Source organism: Trichosurus vulpecula, chromosome 1, assembly GCF_011100635.1.
Source record: "Trichosurus vulpecula isolate mTriVul1 chromosome 1, mTriVul1.pri, whole genome shotgun sequence".
NCBI classification, from domain to species: domain Eukaryota; kingdom Metazoa; phylum Chordata; class Mammalia; order Diprotodontia; family Phalangeridae; genus Trichosurus; species Trichosurus vulpecula.
In genome coordinates, this window is record NC_050573.1 from 481,364,630 (window position 1) to 481,391,361 (window position 26,732).

Sequence of the window (26,732 nt, forward strand, 5' to 3'; positions counted from 1 at the left end):
AAAACAGCAGCACAAAACCCGTGAAGCTTGGGATAGAGCACTCTTCACTCTGAAAGCAGTCATGCCCTGACAAAAAGCTCAAAAGTCAAGTAATTGGCTGGGAAAATGAGCAAGCAGCATAAAAAGACTCGGATTATAGAATCTTTCTTTAGTGACAAAAAAGATCAAAACATAGAGCCAGAAGAAGTCAATAAAGTCAAAGAGCCTACATCAAAAGCCTCCAAGAAAAAAAGTGAATTGGTCTCAGGCCATGGAAGATCTCCAAAAAGATTTGGAAAATCAAGTAAGAGAAGTAGAGGAAAAATTGCGAAAAGAAATGAGAGTGATGCAAGAAAATCATGAAAAATAAGTTAACAACTTGCTAAAGGAGACCCCCAAAAATACTGAAGAAAATAAGACCTTAAAAAATAGACCAACTCAAATGGCAAAAAGAGTTCCAAAAAGCCAATGAGGAGAAGAATGCCTTGAAGGGCAGAATTAGCTAAATACAAAAGGAGGTCCAAAAGACCACTGAAGAAAATACAATCTTAAAAATTAGATTGGAGCAAGTGGAAGCTAGTGATTTTATGAGAAATCAAGATATTATAAAACAGAACTAAAGGAAGGAAAAAATGGAAGACAATGTGAAATATCTCACTGGAAAAACCACTGACCTGGAGAATAGATCCAGGAGAGATAATTTAAAAATTATTGGACTACCTGAAAGCCATGATCAAAAAAAGAGCCTAGACATCACCTTTCAAGAAATTATCAAGGAAAACTGCCCTGATATTCTAGAACCAGAAGGTAAAATAGAAATTGAAGGAATCCACCAATTGCCTCTTGAAAAAGATCCCAAAAAGAAAACTCCTAGGAATATTATTGCTAAATTCCAGAGTTCCCAGGTCAGGGAGAAAATATTGCAAGCAGCCAGAAAGAAACAATTCAAGTATTGTGGAAACATAATCAGGATAATACAAGATCTAGCAGCTTCTACATTAAGGAATCAATGGGTTTGGAATATGATATTGTGGAGGTCAAAGGAGCTAGGATTGAAACCAAGAACTGCCTACCCAGCAGAACTGAGTATAATACTTCAGGGCAAAATATGGATTTTCAATAACGGAGAGGACTTTTAAGCATTCTCAATGAAAAGACCAGAGCTGGATACAAAATTTGACTTTCAAATACAAGAATTAAGAGAATCATGAAAAGGTAAACAGGAAAGAGAAATCATAAGGGACTTACTAAAGTTGAACCATTTTGTTTACATTCCTACATGGAAAAATGATATTTGTAACTCATGAGACCTTTCCCAGTATTAGGGTAGTTGAAGGGAATATACATATATAGACAGAGGCCACAGGGTGAGTTGAATATGAAGGATATCTAAAAATAAATAAAATTAAGGGGTGAGAAAGGAATATATTGGGAAAAGGAGAAATAGAGAGAGAGAATGGGGTAAATTATTTTGCATAAAAGTGGCAAGAAAAAGCAGTTATAATGGATGGGAAGAGGGGGCAGGTGAAAGGGAATGAATGAATCTTGCTTTCATCAGATTTGACACTCAATTGGGTATCTTACCCCACAGGAAACTAGGGGGAAGAGGATGGGGTGGGAGGGAATGATAGAAGGGAGGGCAGATAGGGGAAGGAGATAGTCAAAAGCAAATTCTTTCGAAAAGGGACAGGGACAAGGGAGAAAACTGAATAAAGGGGAACAGGACAGTATAGAGGGAAACACAGTTAGTCTTTCACAATGTGACTATTATGAAAGTGTTTTGGATAATGATACATGCGTGGCCTATGTTGAATTGCTTGTCTTCTCAAGGCGGGTGGGTGGGAAGGGAAGAAAAGGGAGAGAATTTGGAACTCAAAGTTCTAAAATGTTTTTTAAAAATTGTTTTTACATGCAACTAGGAAATAAGATATACAGGCAATGGGATATAGACTCTTGCCCTACAAGAAAGTAAGGAGAAAGGGGATGGGGGGGAGTGGGGTGACAGAAGGGAGGGCTGACTGGGGAACAGGGCAATCGGAATATATGCCATCTTGGGGAGGGGGGGAGGGTAAAAATGGGGAAAAAATTTATAACTCAAAATCTTGTGGAAATCAATGTTGAAAACTAAAAATATTAAATAATAAAAAAGAGAGTTTAGGTAAAATCAGAATAAACAATGAATGAATGATTTTTTTTAAAAAAGGGCAAAAACGTTAAAAAGCATAGCATAAAAAGGTCTACTGTGACCCACCACTTGCAAAAAATTCTGCCCATTCTCTAACTTCAAAAAAGATGCCTACAACAACCTTATGAGAAAATGGACATCTATATAGAACTATACCATAATATATATGAATAAGTTATATACAACAATGAATCAGTACAATATTGGTTCAACCAAATCTAACCAAGCTGTACAAATTTTGTCATTCAGAGCTATACAATAGCTATAAAGTACACTCACTTATAAAAACTTTCAATAGACCCTACTATCCCTTCAAATTGCTTCCGTATTTCCTTTTTTTCTGATCAATGCAATAATCAACTCCAACTGATTTTTAGAGTGGAGGTCCTGCAACTACACCCAACTACAGGCTGCTTTTCAAAGTCCCATGCACTAAGAACATTTTTACAATTTTAAATTAAGTAAAAGGGAAAAAACTATTAGCTCACAGGCAGTCATACAAAATGAGACAGCAGAATTTGGCTGTTGGGCAGTGTTTTGTCTACCTGTGTTCCAAGTGACTGATGATGAAGCATGCTGCTCACCTCCAAACAGAGTGTGATAGTCCCAAGACCAAGAAAGAGACATACATTTTTAGTGTGAGGGAAGAAATGTGGGGATTTGTTTAGACTGTCTATGCATATTATTTAAGATTTTGTTTTTCTTTTATTTTTGCTAAATGGGCAGGAGAATACGGGAGCCAGAGAAGACAGGAAAGAAAAGAAAATTTAAAAAGATCAGTGAAGAATATTTTTCTTTTCTGCAAAGAAGAGAATAGAAAGTTAGATTTCTTATATATTTTTAAAGGAAAGAGAGCAGCAGTCACTAGATACCTTCAATTTCACATATCCTGTTTGGAAAAAATCAGACCGAAAATAAAATAATAAAATGAAGATGAGAGATCACAAAGGAAAAATAATAATAATGAATATGAATATGATCGGATAGTCTCAACTGAAAATGCTCTCTCCAACTTCAGGGCCAAGTAATCAACAAAAGGGAGGACTTGAAATTTTCACTAATCCACACAACCTCTAAAACTTCTCCAAAATAAAAATTATATAAAATAAAGAAAGTAACTTAAGCTGTCTCCAGAACAACAAAACCCTAAAAAGGTAAAAATCTGATGAATAACAACAGAGGAGAATCCTAACCCTTAACATGGTAACTCAATACCACTATCCACCATATCTCCCACTGACAATTAAGTAGAGGAAAAAGGAAAAAAACACCTAGACCTGGTGAATATATGAGAGAACTCAATCAAACTTTTAAAGAATAATTAGTACCCCATAATATATAAATTAATGTCAAACTGAGAAAGTACTCTATCAGATTTCTTTTGTGAAATAAATATAGTCCTAATATCTAAACCAGGGAAGAATAAAACACAGGAAAACTACAGACCAATATATTAGTGAATATTGATTCAAAATTTTTAAATAAAATCCTGTCAGACTACATTCAGTGACTCATCCAAGAAATATTTAATTATAACCAAGTTGCCTTTATACCAGGAAAGCAAGAATGATTCAACATTACGAAGACAACAAACATAATTAATCATATTAAAGGCAAAAGCATCCAAAACTACATGAAGAAATAGATGAGGAAAAAGTCTTCGAAAAAGTACAACATTCATTTGTGTTAAAAAATCCTACCAAGTATAGGCACAATGGAACCAGAGAGACCTTTTTTTTGATATCATAAAACATACCTATCTAAAACCCAGAGCAAAGATTATATGAAATGGGGATAAATTAGTTCCAATAAATACAGGAGTAAACCACAGATACCCACTCTGATTCGATATGGTTACGGAAATACAGAAATATCAATGAAACAGCAGAAAGGAAGAACAACCTAGACAGATGAATATTCAGGGTTCCTGGCTGGGCCAGGTCAATGTATTAAAAATGACAATGGTACCAAACTTAGTTTACAATTTTAATGATATACCAATTAAATTATAAAGAGGTTACCTTATGGAACTTGATAAAATAATAATTCATTTGGATTAACAAAAATTCTAGAATATCAAGAAAAATGATGAAGAAGTGGCAGAGACAAAGGGAGAAGAGCACTTCCAGGCATCAAACTGCAATATAAGGGCAGAAGTCACCAAAATCATCTGGAAATGATTAAAAAATAGAGAGAGCTCAAGGGAGCAGACTAGACACAAGGGAAAATTAGAAACAATAGAACTCAATAACCAAGTTTATCTGATAAGATGGAAAAAATAATTTACCTAGGAAAAAATCTTTATTTGACAAAAATAGCTCTGGCAGAAATTAGGTTTAGATCAGTACCTTATACCATATTTCACAATATATTCTAAATGGATTCACAACCGTAATATACAGGTCATACTATTAAAAAATTATAAGAGTAACATCATATGCCTCTCAAAGCAATGGGTAGGACATGTATTCTTAACCAAATAAAATATAAAGGCAATTTTAAAAGATAAAATAGAGAAATGATTTTTTGAAACAGAAAAGCAGACAAAGTACAGACAAAATTAATGCACCTATGTCAAGAAGGAAGTGGTCAAATGGGAAAAATCTTTGTATCAAATGTCTCTGCTAAGAGTTTGCTATCCAAAGCATATAAATAATTATTAAATACATATGATTAACAGACATTTTCCAGTAGATAAGTGGTGACAGGATATATAAACAAACAATTCTCAAAAGAAGAATTGCAAAACAGTCACAACCACATGAAAGAATGCTCCAAATCACTAATAAGGGAAATGAGAACCAAAACAATACTGAGATTTTACCTTATTCCCCGCAAACTATAAAGATGATAAAGAAGCGAATAGTCAATGTTGGAGGGTGTACTGCTAATGGAATACAAAGATCTTTCCCATCCATTAACAGACCTATGTGACCTACTTTGAGCCTGAGTCACATGGAGCCTGTGGTGGGAGGAGCTTGTCGAATGGGTGGAGCAGAGTTGAGAGTGAGGCAGAGCTGGGTGAGAGAGCTGGGAGAGCTGAGGCAGAGCAGCTAGCATGAGTGAGAGTGGGGGAATTTTGCCTAAAAGAGCTTGTTTGTGAGGAGGCCTGATGGAGGGAAGGCTTGGGGATGGCAGTGTTCCCTGCATTGGTAATATGTGCACATTTCTTTGTTACTATGGTGGATCTGGCTTTCTGGTATCTGAATAAATATCTCCATTTCCTCTTTGAGGAAGAGAGTCTGTTATTTGCAATTCAAACCTGGCACCACGCCTGCATATACATAGCAGTTGCTGGGGTATCACATTGGCCAAATAGAGGGCAAGTGGAAAGATAGGCCTACTGTTGCACTGTTGGTGGAGATGTGAATCAGGACAGTAATTTGGGATTATGTAAATAAAATAACTAAAATTTGTATACTCTTTGACCCAGAGATTCCACTGAGTTTATGCCCCAAGAAGGCTATTTATAGCAGAACTTTTTGTGACAAGAACACATCGGAAACACAACAGATGCTCATCTAGTGAGGAATGCCTAAACAAACTGTGGTACATGAATTCAATGGAATATAATGGTGCTGTATGAAATAACAAATATGATGAATACTGAAAAGCATGGACAGATTTGCAGAATCTGATGTCCTGTGAATTAATCAAAGCCAAGAAAAAATATAGACAATAACTACAGCAATGTAAAAAGCAAGAATCACAAAATAATCAAAAGTGAAAGCTGCAATATTAGGGAAAAAAAAATGAGAATGGACCCAAAGAAGAGATACGAGAAGACACTCTCATCCTATTCGTTTGCAGTGGTTAAGTAAGTATTCTGATGTATGAAAAGTCCAACAGGCATAATTTCTGGCTAATTAATAATTAATTTTGTTAATTATGGCTAGCAGATAATAAAAGAACAATCATTTTGGCTTTTTCTCACAAACTAAAGACCCTTGCTGGAGAATACTGACTTTATTAAGAAGCCTTTGGAAAAGGGCATGTTCCTGAGGATGGAAATCAATTTCCTTATTGGTTGATAACTAATGAGGGAGTAGACATATAAATGAGAAGGTGGGCAAAATGTCTTCAGCTCCTCCTGCAGAGAATATGACCTAATCATGAGACTTAACTGCCTCCAGCTATCCAGGCAAAACAATCCACCTCTACCCAGACCTTGCCAGTTGATTTTCCCCTTCATAAACTGGGTCACCCTAAATCCTAATGGAAGGTTTCAAGGATAGACAAGGGCTTATTTCCTAAGGGCAAGATTAGACTGGATTCTGTTTGTGAGATCTCCTAGTTAGGTGGAGTCCCAACCCAGAGGGAAAAGCATGTCCCCCAAGGATTTGGGCAATCCCATCTATCAGCAATATCCTTCAGAGGCTGGCTGAAAAACCTACAGGGGCTGATTTCTGAATGAGGAAATAGAAAAGTAAAACTTTAGTTGTAATTTAATACCTGGTTATTAATATAGGAGAGAAATAATCATTTCTCAGAAAAGAACACCGTATTTATTCGCAGACATTGTAGATACACAGATGAGTTTTTCTGATTTTTATTTTTCTCCAAAAATATTATTTATTATGTAGATGGCTATCTGGGAGGGGGAGAGAAATGATGGAAGAAATTCTGGTGATATAATGAAAATATCAATAAAAATGTATTTTACAACAAAACCAAAAGAAAATCAATCAAGACATAATGGAACAAGATACACTCCAGAATGTTTCCAAAAGAAAATTAAATGCTCAAACAAGAAATTAGAAATTAATATAGGTCAGGAGGGAGAGCACTATAATCAAAATTTTAAAACTCCCATTAGCAGATTAGGAAAACTGAATTTGTGATGGAGAGTTTTTCTAAAGGACAGAAAGATTAATATATTTCGGAATACAAAAATACTAAAGTGGAGGGGAAACCGGCAAAAAGAAACAAAAGGTTACAACACTGATTCCAAAGAGGCTGCTATTCCTAAACACACCTGTATTAATTCCACTCTTTGGAGTTGCCAACAAGGCAACAATTAGACTGTTTTCTAGTCACATCACATTTTAAAAAATAAAAAGTATTATCCAGCTTCATCATCCACCACATTCACCAGATTTCTCCAAATGATTTAGCTGTTTAAAATAAAACAAACTTCCAAAGATAAAGATTTCTTTCTTTCTTTTAAAGTTTATACCCACAGGATCTCAAGAAATCTAGAAGGCAGCTCCTAGCATGCAAGGTAGACTCCATAAGATTCACAGAAAGACAAAGAAGAGTCACACAAGATGAGAAGGCACAGATGCAATCTGCATTGCTAATAGTAGTACCATATTAAAGTGTTTACATATCCCAAGTACCCAACAGTTTTTAGCAGTAATAACACCTCATACAGGATGGCCTGCTGTAGCAACAATGTTACTAGCAGCTGCTGTGGAGGCGTAAGACCAATAACACCAGCACACAGGAGGGCTGCCAGCATCAGTTCTTTGATCTGCTTTTCTAAGGAAAGCAACTTTAAGGGCTTTACAATCTCACTCTAATTAAACATACATATATCATTCACTTAGTTCAGGGGAAAAAGTCAGCATCAGCACCCTAAACTTCAGAGCAAATACAAGCAGGAATTATAAATAGAGAAAATATAAATAGAGCAAATAACACAAATCAACAGAGAGGCTTCTGATCATAGCAATACACACACACTTACCAGAGAGAAACACCAACATCTGGGTTTTCAAAGGGGAGAGCGGGGGCTCCAACAGCTAACCAACCCAGAGTCTCCTCTGGCCAAATCACCAACACTTTTCCAACAAGTGTGCCCCCAAGCAAAACCTCTCCTCCTGCAGTTCTGAGGGTGCTAGCTGAACAGCTACCCGAAGAGTATATATATACCCTTTTTTAGGGCCCAAAGGCTTCATAGCTCTAGTGACCTAATTAGCAAAAAGGTGTGGGCCTTCCTACAAAGGCAAGACTCAAGAAAAAAACAGTAAAAAGTCCTACTTTGCTTGCCCTTACAGGCTTTCCCCCAACAATGGGGGGGGAAAAAAAAAGAAAAAGAAACTTCTTGCAACAGATATGCACAGTCAAACAAAATGAATTCCTCCAAGGACCATACGCAAAAATGTGTCTCATTCTGACCCTAAATTCATGTCCTCTTTGTAATGGGATAGCATATTTCATCATTGGTCCACTACAATCATGAATGATCATTGTGTCAATCATAGTGCTTATAGCTTCAAAGTTGTTTGTCTTCACATAGCTATAATTGTATAAATTGTTTTCCTGATTTCTGTTCATTTCATTCTCTATCAGTTTATAAAAGCCCTTAAAAATCAGTCATTTTATAATATTGCTGTAGTTTAAATTCTTCTTCTGTTTCTGCTCACTTCATTCTGCATCATTTCCTAAGTTGTTCCATGTGTTTTTAAAATCATCTATTTCCTCCTTTCTTACTAAAATATAACAGCACTTAATTTCACAACTTATTTAGCTCTTCCTCTTATCTTGGATATCTTTTTAGTTTTCAGGTTTTTTTACCACCACAAAAAAGAGCTCCTATTTTTGCACATAGATCTAGCTGGTTCAAAGGCCATGCACTACATTAGTTTTTTGAGTATAATTCCAAACTGCTGTCCAGAATGGTTGTTCCCATTCTCACTGGTTCACAGTTTGTCAATTGTGCCTGTTTTCCCACAACCCCTCCAAAATTTATCATTTTCCTTTTGAGGTGGAATCTCACGACTGCTTTAATTTGAATTTCTCTAATTAGTAGCAATTTGGGGCATTTTTTTTCCCATATATATAGCCTGGGTTTCTTTCCCTAGAATTATGTTTTCTTATCTTTAAGTCATTTGCCAATTGGGGAATGACCCTTTTCTTCTTATAAATTTGAATCCATTCCTTTGTATATCATGGAAATGAGACCTTTATCAGAGAAACTTGCTGCAAAGAATTTTTTTCCCAATTGTTTTCTTTTTAATCTTAGCAATATCAGATTTGTTTAAGCAAAAGTTTTTAAATTTTATCTAATCAAAATTATCCATTTTATCTTCTATGATCCTATATATTCCTTGTTTGGTCAAGAATTCTTCGATCCAGAGATTTGATAGGTAATTTTTTTTCCATGTTTCTCTAATTTGTTTACGATGTGACCTTTTAGATAGAAGCTACTCCAACATAATAAAAGTGACAATACTACCTAAATTAATGTACTTGTTAAATGCCATACCAAACTACTTTGCTTTATAGAACTAGAAAAAAATAATAAAAAAAATTTATATGGTGAGGAAAAAAAGGTCTGGAATCTCAAGACGAAGAACGAAACGCAATGGGAACAAAAGGGGCCTTAGCAAGTGTCCGACCTCAAACAATGCCACAAAAATCATTAAAACAATTTGGTATTGGTTAAGAAATTGTAAGAAACTATCTTGCTAGTCTTCTTACACATTATTGCTATTCCCAAACTCCACTATCCAGGCATCCGAACACAGTGGCTTGTTATTCCTTAAACAACACAACACCCCACTTGCAATGATCTCACCTAGATGCCTGCCTGTGTGTCTGTCTCTCTCTCTCTCTCACACACACACACACACACACACACACACACACACACACACCCTCTACTTCTACCAGTGCCTTCCTCTTCAAATCTACTCTACCTGTTTACATACTTGTTTTGTCCCTAATTTGAATGTAAGATCCTTGAGGGCAGAGAACATTTTCATTTTTTGTCTCCCCAGTACTTGGCATAGAACTTGGAACATACTAAGTCCTTAATATTCTTGGTGACTGTAAAAGGGTTAAAATTAGTAACTAGAATTAAACAGAGCTTGTCTAACAAAGGATAACCTAGCGGAAGTCCTGCTTTATATAACAATTTCTAATTTGCATAGCAAACAAAGTAGAAGATGAACCAGATGCCTCATGATAATGAAGTTGCATATGGTCCTGAAAAATATGTATATTCTTTACCAGTCCCATTTAGAAGATGCCAAGTCTTTTAGCTCTAGTTTTTCCAGAAATGTAATTCCTTATTTTCCCTTTTATCTTTGTTAGATATCCAGATATCCAAAACAGAGATGCTGAAATTTCCCGTCACTATAGTATGCTGTCTTCTTGTAGCTCAATTAATGTTTCCCTTATGAATTATGATGCTAAAGCATTTTGAAGAATATAAAGTTAATATTGGTTTTCTGTCTATCCTATGATTCCTTTCAGCAAAATGCAGTTTTGCTAGTTCATCCCTTTTTAAAATGTGAGTTTATTTTTGCTTTGCTTAATAGCATGGCCACAGGTGCTATGTTTTTAAGATTCTGATACACAGTAATTTTTTTTCTAGTCTCCTCATTTTTATTCTCTTTATGTCTCTTAGGCGTGTTTCTTGAAAGAAACAGATCATGGTGCTTTCTTTGCTCATCAAATTGGTCATTCTTTTTCATTTACTGGCTTCCTGGATTACTATTCCCATTTACAGTTATCAGACCTGAGTTTATATTTTCATCCTTTTGTCTCCAATATTCTTTTCTAAATTAGGATTTTTTTTTACCTCTTCCTATGTAGCCACAATACTATGTCACTTTACTATGTTAACTTAATCTGTTTTAAGGTATGCCTATTCCCATCAGCTCTCTTTCTTTCACCCTTACTGTCTCTTTCTCAACTTTTAGAGTTTTGTTTTTTAGGTTTTTAAAATTTTTTTAATTTTTATTTGACTATTTAGTTCTTCCTCTCTTTTCCCCCTTCACTTGAGCAAAGAGAATCCTTCTTCCTCTCTTTTCCTTCATTAGCTTTTAAAATTTCACTTTCTGTGATTTTTTCTAAAAAGAATTTTTCTCCCATTCTCTTCCCTTTCTAGCTATTCCAGACTTATTCTTTGATACATGGCCCTTATACTTAATTAGCTCCTCTTTAGTCTCTATATTCCTAAGGACATAAAATCTTCTATTTTGTGTTCCTTCTTCTAAAAATTTTCATGTCATTTCATTGTCTTTGCAGATCATCTTCCTGGCTCCCTTTTTTCTGTTATGCCTACCTCTTAGAAATACCAATTCCTGCCAGTTACAGAGAAGCTGATGCCCCATGTCCCCGATTACGCAGTTTATTACTGACTATAGCACACCCCCAGTCATGATTTTTTCCCATTTGCCAGGATAGCTTTTCTTGGGGTCCATGTCCTCCCATTCTTCTGGATGTTAATAGTCATCAAGTATTATGATTCTCTTTCAAAGGCAGGAAGAGTGGACTCTAATCACTTCTTTTCTGAATTATTTGCCTTCAATGGGCAGCAATGATGAAATGACAAATAATGCCTGATGATCCCATCCACTGTAAAGTTACTATCCACCTTTACAGAATATCTCTCCTCTCCAACAGAAGTATTCTTTAGTAGTACCCCATCCCAGGATTAAAACAAGATTCTCTCCTTCCCTCGCCCCCCAGCCCATTCTCCACTAGGGACTCTTCTATCTGAGAGACTACAGTAGCTATTTTCCCTTTTTTTAATGGCCTTTAATTTGATGAGGGTACATGTTCCTCTCAATCTTCATCCGTATTGTTAATGGAAATGGGAAAATCTTTCCCATCCATTGATAGGCTTATGTGACCTACCTGAGTCACATGAGCTGGTGGTGGGAGGAGCTTGCCAAACAGGTGGAACAGGAAGTTGGAGTGAGTTGGAGCTAGGGGAGAGAGCAGAGCAGCTAGTTTGAGTGAGAGAGGAAGTGATTTTTGCCTAAGGGAGCTTGTTTTGTGGGGAGACCTGCACTGGTAATGTGTATGGATTTCTTTGTTGCTATGATGGATTTGGCTTTTTGGTGTTTGAATAAATGTCTTGGTTTTGTCTTCCATGAAGAGAGTCTGTTATATCTTGCAATTCAAACCTGGGAATGAGCCTATGGATTCATAGCATTTGCTGTGGGTATTGCATTGGTGATGTATCTTCTTTCCCCTTTTAGGCACCCTCCGGCTCTACGATTTAGTCTCACATAAAATACTGACTTGATTGGAAGCAGGATGTTGTAAGGGTATCCGTGATGTTTCAGACTTGTTTCTTCATTACCCCATCTATTTGACTTCTGCTTTCACTTCCCATCTCCTCATATACATATGTTTCCTTTGGGGCCTCTTTAGGTAGGATCATAAAAATTTAGACCTGGAAAGAATATTAAAGTGCATCTAATCCAACCTTCTCGTTAATCATTGTATAAAAGGCAGGCCCTCGTGCTCTCTACTTGAACCCTTCTAAATAGTTTCTCTGATTCCAATCTCTCCCCTTTTCAATCAAGCTCCCACATAGCATCTGAAATAATTTTCCAAAAAACTTTCCATCATTTTCTGTTGCCTCAAGGATAAACACAAAATTCTTAGCCTGGCACTTAAAGCCTTCTATAGTAAGGCTCCAATCTATTTTCCAAATTTAGCCACATTATTCCCCTTCGCACACTCTACATTTTAGACATACTTGAATATTTCAGTGTTGCTCATACTCAGCACTGAATTTCCTACCTCCATGCATCTGTACAAGCTCTCTCTCTCATCTTTAAAACTCCCTTACTTGTTCAGCACACTCCATCCCTGGCCAGGGGCCTGTACTATTTATATCTTAAGCTGTGGTCTAGAAACTCAAATCTTTTCTTAATTCCTTGCCTTGAAAAGACAGCAGTGATGAAATGTCAAATACTGTCTCTGCCTCAGTTTCCTAATGTATAGAATAAGGGATTTATAAGGTCCCTCCCTTTTAGCTCCAAAATTCTCTGACTCAGATCCTATAAAATGTAAATTTATGCAAAAGCACTAATGGCTTTAACAAAGTCAAGCAACATCACTCAGAGATATTAAACTATAAGCTCCCTTTAAAGGCAGGGGGCTATATGTCTTTGCATACAAAACACCAAGTATAATTCCCTCCAGTTAGGTAGTAAATATTTATTGACGAAAATAAACCAATAATCTGGAAAATGGAAGTTTCTAAAGAATTCTCATCTATTTTAGTCTTTAAGAAACTGCTATGCAGGTAAAAGAAATAGATTGTCCTATGACAATCACAGGGGGCTCTCTCTGTTAGTCATTGCTGGCAAGATTCTTGCCAGAGTCCTCCTTAATAGGCTGATCCTTCACCTAGAAGATGATCATCTACCTGAGAGCCAGGGTGGCTTCAGAAAGGGCCCAAGGAACAGTCGATACAGTGTTTGCTGCCCGACAACTTCAGGAAAAATGCCAGGAGCAGAACAAAGGTCTGTATACAACATTTGTAGATATGACCAAGGCCTTTGATACTGTTAGTCGTTAGGGCTTATGGAAAATTATGTCAAAATTTGGTCACCCGGAGAAGTTCATCAGTACTGTACGTCAATTTCATGATGGCATGCTTGCCCGGGTTCTAGGTAATGGACAGTGCTCTCATACCTTCCCAGTCACCAACAGAATGAAACAAGGCTGTGTGCTTGTTCCCATGCTTTTTTAGCATGATGTTCTCAGCCATGTTGTCAAATTCTTTCAATGAGGATGAACACGGCATCAAGGTCAGTTACCACACTGATGGTAAACTCTTCAACTTGAAAAGGCTACAAGCCAAAACCAAAGTGGAGGGAGTGCTGGTGCATGATCTTCTGTTTGCAGATGATTGTGCACTCAATGCAGTCTCTGAAGCTGAGATGCAACAAAGTACTGATCACTTCTCTGCCGCTTGTGCTAATTTTGGCCTAACAAATAGCACCAAGAAAACACAGGTGCTCCATCAGCCACCACCACACCATCCATACGTGGAACCATCGGTTACAGAAAATGGAGAAGTTTTGAATGCTGTGGATAAGTTCACTTACCTTGGTAGTATACTTTCTAGAGACGTACACATTGATAATGAAGTTGACACACGCACTGCCAGAGCTAGCTCAGTGTTTGGGAGGCTCAGAAGGAAAGTACGGGAGAGAAGAGGTATTAAGACTATCAAACTGCAGAGCCGTGGGGCTGACCTCATTGTTGTATGCCTGTGAAACCTGGACAATCTGCCAGCTCCATGCCAGAAAACTGAATCACTTTCATTTGAATTGTCTTAGGAAGATTCTGAAGATCACCTGGCAGGATAAGGTACCAGACACTGAGGTCCTTTTTCGAACTAAACTGCCAAGCATTCAAACTCTGCTTCAGAGAGCGCAACTCCGATGGGCTGGCCGTGTTGTTTGAATGGAAGACATTTGCTTGTCAAAAAGACTATTTTATGGAGAACTCACACAAGGCAAGCCTTCACATGGTGGTCAGAAGAAGCGATACAAGGACACTTTCAAGGTCTCTCTCAAGAATTTTGGAATTGACTGTGTGACATGGGAGACATTGGCACAGGACCACTGAGCATGACGTTCATTCCCATATCAGGGAAGGTGCTGTGCCCTGTGAGCAAAGTGGAATTGAAACAGCTCAAAGGATACGCAGTATGCACAAGTTTGGAGCATCCACCCCAAATGTTCACACGGACTATTTGTGTCTGACCTATGGTAGAGCAGTCCGTGCTCATACTGGTCTGATCAGTCACAGTCAGACACAGTGAATCTTCACTCAAGCATAGTGATGTCATTTTGGTCCTATTTGAGAACGGACAACAACCAACCATGCAGGTAAAATCACAACCGACTTAATTTTATGGGGCACTAACATTTCTTCATTAATTTTTAATTATTTTATGTGAAAAGTTATTGATATCAAAAGGTAATTTTTGTTATTCTGCTTACTGAATTCTTATTTAAAAGCAAAAAAAAAAAAGAGAATACTTTGGCATACACCAATTTACAAAATCCTAGACTTAAAGAGAATAGATTTCTAAGAAAGAGAAAGAATACATAGAAAGAACAGTAGGATCCATGGAGGAAGGATAAAAAGAAGTCAAAAATGAAATTCTGGAGACACAAAGAACAATCCCAATGAGAAAAGAAAAAGGTAAATTATCCTATACATAGACACACACACACACAAGTACCTTTTGCCAACCAATTAAATTTTCTAAAAGACATACACAAAAGAGACACAAGGGCAGGGAAGTGAGTATGAAGACTAACACCATTCTATAGTTCTGTGAGAATAGAGTCAGAAAGGCTATAGCCAAAAATAAGCTGAGGCTAGTGAGAAAAGATAAAGATAACAAAAATGTTTTTTAAGCTATATTGAGAGTCGCCACAGCCAAATAATTTTTCAGGAAATGTACAGTGAAGGAATCTGGCCTCCCCAAGCACTTGGGAATCTTTGAATTTCCTTTCTAAGCTATTGGTAATCATAAAAGGATACTTCTTTTTGTTAACTTCTGAATGAACAAGTGTCTTTTCTGTTGCAATAGGAACCTACAATAAAACAGGTTCATGAAAAGGCAAGGACCTCAATCAGGCCCACCCCCTAACACCAGCTAACCATTGTAAGCCCATTCATACTTCGCTGGACTGTACACTGAAAAAGCAGACTCAAATGTAGTCTTCTAAGTGACAGTGTAAGAATAGCAGAAAATGGGAGTCTGAATGCTATATATAAACTTTAGCTTAGCTGCTGATACTCTAAATGTGAGTTCCTCATCAAATGATTAAACATATTAGAAGAACTCTATCTGGACATATCATCTATCTGGACACTGGACATATTAACAGAATCATATAAATCTTGACAATCTCTACAAATGAAAACAGAAGAAGTGGGCCAAATGGAAGGAAAGCCAAACAAAAGAACTGGTGCAAGTGGATGAACTGCACGCTCAAGATCAAGAAGAAATATAATCTCATTGACTATAAAGTCATCTCATATTACAGTGTTCTAACATAAAATAAACTCATTTTCAAGTTGGGCTTTTTTTGCATGTGTTTATTATGCCAGTATGAGATGACCAAATATCCCAAAAAATAAACTGCCACAACAAGGAATGTTTGACTGGTAGAAAATGATGCACAACTCAGGGAAGGGTGCTTCCATCAATTAAATCAACCCTAGGAGTCCTTAACACTTATCAATATAGAATATCCATTTCCTGTCACATTTAGGTAAATCTCTTAACTGTTGAATGACCTACAACAAGTGTCTAATTTGTTCCAGTGTTGAACCTAAACTACCAGAGCACTGACCTGAGATAAGCCTAGCCTAGAGCAGTGCTGTTCCAAGTGGAGAAAGGGAAGCAAGTAGGGAGGCAGATGGCCAGATATCAAAGGTAGATGGAAGTTTCTGACTGACTGCAAATTCTATGAGTCAATTCTGAGTCAACAGCACAATTTGGCAACCAAGAAAACCACCTCCAGTTCTAAGACAGCTCCAAAAGACTCATGATGGAAAAAGCTATCCACATCCAGAGAAAGAATTACAGAGTCTGAATGCAGATTGAGGCAAACTATTTGCTCTCTTTTTTTTCTTCTTTTTTGGTTTTGTTTCTTCTTTCTCATGGGTCATTCCATTGGTTATAATTCTTCTTTATAACTTGACTATTGTGCAAATAAGTTTAATGTGAAGATATATGTAGAACCTAGTATTTCGCATGTATAAGACGCTCCCATGTATAAGACGCACCTTAATTTTGGGGCCCAAAATTTGAAAAACAAAGTATTACATAGTTACTGAACTCAAGTTTTATTCATCATAAAATTCATACAATAATATGATGAAATTCAAGGACCTTCTGCTCATAGCTTTCAGGCATCTTTTGGGCAAGTCTGGTGCATGTACGCATGGTTAGTCCATTCCATTTCATGAACCTGAAGCACCAATTGTGTCCTCCTTTGAAATCAGTAACTTCTTTTTCATCAGCAATTCTTCTTGCCTCATGCTGAACCATCTTTGTGGACATTCCAATTGCCCTTTGCTCTTCAATCTATATCTTCAATTCCCTCTCTAAATCAGGCCATTTTGCTGACTTACCTCCCATGGCCACCTTCTGCCGTGGTGTTTTCAGTAGGGTTTCTTCTTCCCATAGCCAGTCTCGGATTGTTTTCTCAGTTGGAGGATGACCAAACTTACGTTCAGCAGCACAATTTCCATTCACTTTTGCAAAATGGATCACTTTTAACTTGAATTCAGCACTGTACAAAAATCTTTTCTGAGCCATTTCCGGGCAGAACGTGGCAAAATGTAACCTAATATACCAGTAACAAATGTGAAACAATAAGCACAAAAATAAAAACGTGAAAAAGCGGGAAATGCAAATAAAAAAATCTACAACAATGAGCACAAAAAAAAAACGTGAAAAAGCGGGAAATGCAAGTAAAAAAATCTACAACCACTGTATAAGATGCACCCAGTTTTTAGACCCCAAATCTCGCAGGGAAAGGGTGTGTCTTATACATGGGGAAATACGGTATATCGGATTGCATGCTGTCTGGGGGGGGTGGGGCGGAGAAAGTTTGGAACTCAAAAACTTCTGGAACTGAGGGTTGCAAACTAAAAATAAAATATAAATTTAAAATAAAAAAGAAGAGCAGCTAGATGTAGCAGTGAGTGGAGCACCAGCCATTGGGTCAGGAGGACCTGGGATCAAAACAGACCTCAGACACTTGACACACTTACTAGCTGTGCAACCTTGGGCAAGTCACTTAACCCCAATTGGGCTGCCTTCCCCCCCCCCTCAAAAAAAATTCAAAAAAAAAAAAAAGAAAAGAAAAGAAAACAACCTTAACAGAGGCACAGCATTTAGAAATAAGTTGTTGAACCACACACTGTAGTCTTCCCTGACCAGATCACATCAATTATACCATACTCTGTTTTAGGTACCACATTTTAAGAAGGCTATTGATAAGCTAGAGAGTGTGCGTAGGACACCTGGAGAGGGGAAAAGAAGGAAGGGAGAGGCATTGGATTTGTTCCACTTGGCCACAAAAGGCAAATTTGGCCTGGCTATAAATAAAATCTTCCTAACAATCTGAACTACCCAAAAGTGGAAGAGTTTTATAGCTATGAGTGGAGGGGTTCTGCCACACTTGGGGTCTTTAAGCAAAGGATGAATAACCATGTATCAGATGTGTTGTAAAGTATATCCTATTCCAGGTAAAAGTGAGACTAAATTGGACTCTGTACTATCTTCCAACTCTAAAACTGTAATTTTATGATGCCAAAGATTATTGTAAGATATTTGACAAAGTCTACTTTTTAGAGATTGCTTAAAAAGTTAAATGTCTTTTATTTTTCTCCCAGGTGATCCAAGCCATTAATCAACTCCCCTACCCCACCTCCGCACATATACAAAAGTGCTAAACAAAGCGCTAAACAAAGCTCGTTACTAAACCTGTTTAAATTACTCTGCACCATTTTTAAAATACAAGAAAAATGTTTCTCTATAGGTTAGAAAATTCCACGCTCTCCAGATTTCTCCACAAACAAGACAAAACAGAGCCCCAGGGTGAACGTAGAGTTGCAAATATAAACTAGAGCTGGGGCAGAGCAGGGGTCCTCCTGGGACAACTAGAAAGGATCCAAAGAAGGTTCAGCCTGAGTGAAGAGTAAACACCTCCAGGCAATAACTCCCCAGAAACAACAAACAACAAGCCTTGGGGGCAGCGGGATTAGCAGGTAGCCTCAGCCACAGGAATTCTCACCTCTTAAACTGTGGGGGGTCAGACATCTGAGAAGGGGAAGATTGAAGAAACCTCTGCTACTGAGGGAGGCCAGGCCCAGCTGCGATGCCCTGGTTTGGTCTAGGCAAGAAGGAACCAACATACTACAGGTGAGTGCAGAAGCAGTGGGACGGGGATGCTGCTGGCTATGGGCAGTCAGTCACAGGAGAGTTGAGTTCTTGGTTTCAGTTTCAGGCCAGATCTGAGAATCGAAGGTTTATAGCCACTGGAGGGTCCTCAGGGAGCAAGAGCATTTCCAACATAAGAGTGTCAGGGGCCCTAGCTGTGGCTTGGAGGGGAAATGGAGTGCAGAGGTTGACCCCAGGATAAAGCTCAAAAAATAACAGTAAGAAGGACCTGAGACCAGCAATGCCATCCCCCACATTCCAGGACTAGAGGTGACCATAACAACAAGCTGCTAAAAATTAAAAAACAAAACAAAACAAGCGAAGAAGAAAACCCAACTGCAGATAGTTACTATGGGAATAAAGAAGATTGGGGTTCATCTTCAGAGGAGGATACTAAAGTAAAAAATGCCTCTCCTACTCCAGAGTAACATCAAGTGGTCACCTCCCCAAAAAGAAATCTTAAAAGAACCCCCCCCAAAAAAAACTTGTAAAATCGAATTAAGAGAGATGAGGAAAAGTTAAAAAAAAAAAAAAACAATCCAAGGAAACCAAAATTGGTAAAAGAGTCAATCAACCAGAAAAAGAGATCCAGAATCTTAAGGAAAAAAACAACTCCTCGAAATCAAGAATCGGGCAATAAGAAGCCAACAATGTTAGGAGACCAGAAAATAATAAAACAAAATTTAAAAAATGAAAAAAATAGAAGAGAATGTGAAACGTCTCATAAGAGAAACAACGGATCTAAAAACCAGATCAAGAAGAGAAAACATAAGAATAATCGGACTACCTAAAAGCTTTGATCAAAAAAAGAATCAATACAAGAAATAATTAAATTGCCCTGAAGTTTTAGAACAAGAGAGGAAAGTAGAAATAGAAAAAAATCCACCGAGATGCTAGGATGAAAACCTACAGGAATATCACAGCCAAATGCCAAAGCCCCCAGGTTAAGGAGAAAATATTTCCAGCAACAAGAAAATAACAATTCAAATACCATGGAGCCACAACTAGAGTTACACAAGCCCAAGCAGTGGCTACACTCAAAGACTGAAAGTATCGAAGAGTAAAAAGAACTGGTGTTGCAGCCAAAAATATTATACCCAGCAAAGTTAAGTATAATCCTGAGTGGAAAAAAAAGAGGACATTCAATGAATTGACAGACTTTCAGTATTTTGTTGCCAAAAGACCAGAACTTAATAGAAAATGATATACAAGATGAAGGAGAAATATAAGGTAAATATCAAAGACAAATTACACGGAACTCAATGAGGAAAAATTGTTTACTTTTTAATACAGAAAGGTAAACCATGTGCCTAAGATTGTCATTAATAATTGGGGAGTTCAAAAGAAAGATTGGGGTAAAGGCTGAGTTTGATGTGATTTTAAAAAGCAAAATGAAAGATAGGAAAAGGTAAAAAGAGTGACAATCTCACGCAAATGAGGCACAAGGGGAAGAACTGATACAGAGGAATCAGATGGGGGAGCACTAGAACACCACTCATATCAGATCAGAGTTAAAGAGAGAACATACACATTTAGAAGAGTATAAAAGTCTTCTAAATGTATAAAGAAATAAGAGGGTGAGGGAACAGGATAAGGGAAGGTGGGGTATAGAGCGGTGCGTAGATTAATGGGAATGGGTTGAAGGAGGAACAACATATATAGCTAGAAGGATATAAAAGTCTTCTAAATTCAGAAAGAAGAGGACAAGGGGATTAGGGTGGAGGGAGAGGACAAGGGAAGGATTCTTGGAGGGGAGGTAGGTGAAGGAATAGGAGGGCAAGGTAGCAGGTAATAAGGCAGAGGAATGAGGAGGGATAGAGTAGATAGGTTAAGAAATATAATGAGGAAAAGCAGGAAGGAGAAAAATATAAAACAAGTTATTATAGCTTAGAATGTGAATGGGATGAATTTACCCATAAAATGGAAACTGATATTAAAAATTTGCAGATTAAAAATGTGAATTCAACAATATGTATTTTTCAGGAAATACTAAAAAATGAGAGATATACACAGATATAAAGTAAAGGTCAGGAGTAAAATTTATTGTGTAAAAAAACAGGAGTAGTAATCATAATCTCAAAGTTAAAGCTAAAAAAATATTTAATCAGAAGAGAAAAATAGAGAAACTACACTGTCAGCCATATTATTCAATATTATTTTGTACCATTTAAAATAAGCAGACAACATAAAAAACCTGAGAGTATACCTGCCAAAACAGACTTAAGAACTATATGACTATAAACACAAAACACTTTTTATACAAATAAAGTTATTTCTAAATAATTGAAGTAATATCTATTGTTCATGGGGTAAGTAAAGCCAATATGATAAAAAAGACAATTTTAACTTAGATTAATCTCTTTATGTAATGCCATCCCAATTAAATTACTAAAAAAAACTGAGTTAGAAAAAATAATAACAGTTCATTTGGAAGAACAAAAGGTCAGGAACTTCAGAGAAACTCGGAGCAAAAGATGTAATGGAAGCAGATTCAGTAGTATCAGACCTTAAACCATATTATAAGGTGAGAATATTATTCGAGTCTAAAATGGATAATTGTGACTATTTTAAATTAAAATTTTCTTGTATAAATAAATAAAACCTATGCAGCCAAGAATATAAGGAATGCTGAAAATTGGGGGGAAAAAACTTTCACAGGCAATCTCAGATAGAATGTGACTGGGTTGGAAGATTGCTATGGTGTAAGAAATGATGACCTGGTTGATTCTGAAAAGCATGGGAAGACTTGGACTTATGAAGGAAGATGCTATCCACCTTCAGAGAAACGGATGGCAAGTGAAAAAAAAAGCACAGCAGTCTTACAATATATGTATAAATGTATATGTTTATAGATATATATGTACATGTATGTATGCATATGTATGTGGTGTGGTGTGTATATATGCATATAGATATGTATTTCTATGTCGATCTCTTATGTATATACATATATATATATATATAGACACAAAGAGATATAGAAATATGGCTATAGATTTATTTGCAATTAATTGTGGCCTCGGAGGGGAGAGATAAAGTAAAAAGTGCACAGCAAAGAACAAAAGAAAACCTACAAGGAAAAGCTGGGCAGCTTTGAAATCAATTTGTAGTATTTATTACATAGGTTTTCTTGAAATGAAAACGTATTGCTTTGTATTGGATCGTCTCTTATGTTCTGCTGCGTATGTGGCAATTTTTTTTTCTTTTCTTATTTTGTATTTTGTTTAAAATAAATTTTAAAACTTGAAGAAAGAAAATTGTTTCTCCTCAATGAAAACAACCATGACTGCTGGTAGAACTAAAGACTGCTCTAACCATCTTGAAAAGCAATTTGGAATTATGCCAGTAAAAGTGACAAATATGCCAAGAAAGTGGATCCAGAGTTCATTGAAAGCATACACTCCCAGGAGGTGTAAGACAGAAAGGTCCCATACACAAAAATATTTATTGTACCCCTTTTCGTAGCAGCAAATAACTGGAGAAAAAGTTGGTGTTTCCAGACTACAGAGAATAGCTAAAAAACTATGAATGTATGTGTGTTTACACACACATAGAGCTATAGATGTAAACATAGATGTAGACATGCCTTCCAAGACAGAAACCCTAACACATACTGGTGATGAAACCCTGGGCATGTCACTTAGCCTCTCAAGGACCAAGGATTCTCTAAGACAAGTTGCAAAGAAAGTGCCAATACATATTGGGAGATTTTCCTCTTTGTATCTAAAGGGCCTAATTGAGCTACTTTTAGTCTTTAATCTCCCTATGCCAATTAAGTCACAGGTCCAGTGATGGGAAATAAAGCAAGCAGATCAATATTAACAATGTACACGACAACAATATAAATGCACAGAATAACAGAAATAAAAAAAATAAAAACTGATTACATAACTATAAAGATTAAGCCTGCCACCAAAAAGAGATAAGTAAATTCACTTCCCTTTCTTCTTAGAAGTGAAGAGGGCTATGCAAGTGGAATACCACCTGTACTGTCACTTGCTTATTCTTTGCATTAAAGGACAACTCTCTGAGAAGTCTAAGGGATATGCTGAGAGTGAAGGTTAAAAAAGATAATCAAAAAAAAATATTTAAAGAAAAAAGAGAAAGAGTAAGCATCTTTACTAAAAGAGGCTCTTAAGGGAGCTTAAGAAAGTAATTTGTCCCACACAAAAGCTAATGGTTTAAGTTCAAGATGCAACTAGCAGTACCCTAAAATTTTAACTGGCTATGTATCACTTGGACTGGGAGTGGGGAAGGGTACTGCCAAGTTAACATACACTTGTCTGCTCCTGTTCATCTTTCCCCTGTTCTATTTCTCCTTCAAAGTGTGGATGTACTCAAGGTAAACTATGGTAATTACACTAAGCAGGCATATATAGGAGGAATAAGAGAAGGGAGGGACATTTTTGCAGGTTTCAATTCACAGAGAGCCAAGGTTACTAAACCTAACAAATACTAAAAGTTGCTTTTAAAGAAGTAACCTAAAAACCTGTTGGGTTTTAAAACAAATAGCAATTACAAATAGTACCTTTCAATCAGGATTGCCAATACACTGATACCTTCACAGAGGCTTCCTCAAGGTAATGTCTCAGTTTAACGATACTACTCTAAGTTTAAATTGTCTACATGCTTTGTAACTGAGAGTTAGTTATTTTTCAGGAAATGGAATAAAATTAGAGTTAACAGGAAAACAAAAATTAAACACACACAACTTCATTTTAAAATAAGTCAAAAGGGAGTAAAAATATACTAGATAATACTAGACTGAATTAAGTAATCTTTATTGTCTATAATGTGGAGAATAACCTAAATTTTACTATTGAAAAAATTAACAGTAGTTAACAATCTCTTCCCGCCCTCAAATAAAAAAACATCCACAGGGAAACTAGAATTAGAACTAAGTTTTCTTTCTTGCTTCACAGGTTCATACTATCTTTTAATTAGGTATGTCATCTGTTACCAGTTTGTTACCAAGTTTCTGGATATTTATGTTGTTGAAATAATAAACCATTCAGTCCTTTTTTAGTCATGTCCCCATTTGGGTTTGTTTTGGGTTTTGTTTTGTTTTTTGACAAAGATACTGGAGTGGTCTGCCATTTCCTTCTCAGCCTCATTTTACATATAAGGAGCTTGAGGGAAAGAGGCAAACCAGGTTAAGTGACTTGCCCAGGGTCACACGGCTATTAAGTGTCTGAGGTCAGATATGAACTCAGGAAGATGAGTCTTCCTGACTCCAGGTCAGGCACTTAGCCACCTAGCTGCTGCAATAAATTTAAAGTGCTTTGAAAACCTACATAACTATATTCACTACATAAATGTCAAATATCATATAAAATATTTTCAAATAGTTTTGTAAATTAAGTTTATTACTGCACAGGTATCATTTTACCTTCACAGTAATGTTAATGTTTGCAGAGCAGCTTGAGGTTTTTTTCTCCTTATCAAATGAATTACTAAATGATTCTTTGTGGTCCATAAACTTCAAGTGTCACAGAAGCATAGAAAAGAATTAGGACAACGTTGTAATCACTTTACCTAACCTCATTAACTTGCCACATTTGCCACTTTCAAAGAAAACTATTGTTGCAAGAGGTGGGGAATGGGGAATTATCCCAATTCACTTGTTATTAATTCCTGAAATACTTTGTATCTTGAAACTTGCACACCAAAGGAATAAGCTTTCAAAAGAAAATCGATTGTTTCAATTATGTGTAGTAACTTTACCGTCTTGAATGGAGAGTCGATTTCAAAACTTGTCAATGTTATAAAACCACAGAATTGAGCGCCTCATAGCTACAAAGTGAAGTACAGCAAGAACTTTCCACTCCACAAGTACTAAATAAAACCGAAACACAATTGAAAGCTGACAAGACAAAAATCAACCTCAACAGATTAAGAAGGATCCCCCCGTACTTTCGGTAGCCTCACTTTGATCTTTAAAGCAAAAAATAAAACAAACCACCATCAATTAGTTCCAATGATGCTTTTCCTTCATATCCTTTAGAAACAGGCTTCGGAAACTAATGCAAACCATGTGTTTAGTTACTTAAAACCATAATAATCTTGGCACGGTGCAAGTGGTGATAGGACTTCATGTTCGACTCCTAAGCTACCTGCCTCCAGAGTCGACAAAGTGCAACCACATGGACTTTGGGATACTGGACTCTTCGATCTTTATCAATAAATCCAGAAACGATTAAGTCACTGATCTAGATAAGGGGTAAAACACACAAGCACGAGTTCTCAGACGGAGTAAAAGACAGCCATCACCTAGTCCAGTGAGGGGAACAGACAAGGAAGGCTGCACCCTTCTTCCCCGACACTCAGGTGCAGTTTGGAGCCTCTTCTGCACATCCTTTTTTTCGTGCTCCCTCCAAGAAGAATTTGGACCTTGGGCTCCATCAACCTTAAGGCAAAAGTGGGTGCTCACAACAGCTGCACGCACACACATACCCCTACCTTTCCGGTGCGCCCCCTCCCTCCCCCACTTCTCCTTCCTCACCTGCTGGAAGGCGCCCTCCCGCCGGGGGTTCTTGGGGTGGTCGAAGTGGCCTCGGTCCAGCATCAGGTACAGGGAAAAGATCACCACGCAGAAGATCGCGCTGCCGAACACGGTGAACTGGCGGCTCAACTTCATTTTCCAAGGAACGAGGAGCCCGAGCCTGCAGACTGACAAACCCTGCTCTTCTCTCCCCGGGCACAGCACTGGGAGATTAAAGGGTCTGGGCTGCAAGGCGAGGAGCCTGGCAGCCCACCCAGCGCCAACACGTCCAGCTGTTCCAGCTGCTGGCTCCACCACGCTGCCAGCTCCCGCCGCCGGGGATCAAGGATCAAGGTCCCCCCGCCTTTGGCGCAAAGCCCGCTCACGCCCCTCTGCCCTTCTCCGTCCACTTCCCTCCTCCCTTCCGAGGCCGAGCTGGGCAGGGGCAACCGCTGGACTGGGGCGTCCAGGTTCCCGGGAAACACGCGGGGCAGGGACGGAGCGGGGCTAGGGCGAGGAAAGGAGACGGCTGGGGCCGGACGTCCTGCTCCAGAGGCCGGTCCAAATCGGAAGGAAAAGTTTTCGTGGCCCGGGCCCAGCTGGGCGGAGGGTGAATGGTTCCCGGCTACCCCCAGGGGCGGAGCCACGCCGGGAAGAGGCCGGGAAGGTGGGCAATCCGAACCGCAACTTAACCCGGGGACTCCCAGCCCGGTGGACCTCGCCTTGCCCGCGCCGCCCCCGCCCGCTCCTCTTCCTGCCCCGACCCGAGCTTCGGCGGGAGGTGGAGCCTTCGGCCAACACCAAGACGGCGTCCAGAGCCGACCCGAGCCGGACCCCCAGCCGCCCGCAGCCTCCCGCCCCCGCCCCCCTTCCCCGCCTCCTGCTTCTCCCGGGTGAGTGGAGAGGTGGAGGGGGGCGGGCAGTCCGCCGGGACGGAGGAGGGAGGAAGAGGAGGAGGAGGGAGAGAGGGAGGGGGAGGAGGGGGGTGGTCCTGGCGTGACTCTCCCGCAGAGAAGCCCGCCGCCTTGGCCGAAACCAGCCGCCCCCACAAGCACCGGAAGGAACCCCGCGTCCTAAGGCGCGAAAGATCCGCGCCAGACACGGGGATGGGTGGCGGCGGTGGCCGTGGCGGCGGCTCCGACAGAGCCAGCCGAGGCGGTCGGTTCAGGCAGCGCCAGCGGCTGGAGAGCCGGATAGCGCGCCCCGCCCCCTTCCCCTACGCACGGGGAAGAAATGGGAAAGGACCCCGCCCCGCGGAGACCAATCAGAGCCCGCCGCGGGCCAGGCTCTGCCTCCTCCTCCCCCTCTCCCCACCCCCACCTCTGCCTTCCTCCCTCCCTCCCCCCTCGCAACCTCTGTTCCCCTAGCAAAGCGTAGACTTTCGGGGAGACTTCCTGATGGCCTTTGTGATA

The 26,732-nt window shown here is 38.6% G+C and overlaps 1 protein-coding gene across 1 annotated transcript in view; it reads right to left on the reverse strand.

The window, feature by feature from the left end:
• Positions 1 to 26,024, reverse strand: part of MAN2A1 (mannosidase alpha class 2A member 1) — a 211,809-nt gene extending 185,785 nt beyond the window's left edge. The window contains exon 1 of the mRNA XM_036735899.1: positions 25,342 to 26,024. Within this exon, the coding sequence (XP_036591794.1) occupies positions 25,342 to 25,476 (135 nt within the window). The 5' untranslated portion in view covers positions 25,477 to 26,024. The remainder of the gene's footprint in view (positions 1 to 25,341) is intronic.
• Positions 26,025 to 26,732: the final 708 nt, after the last annotated feature.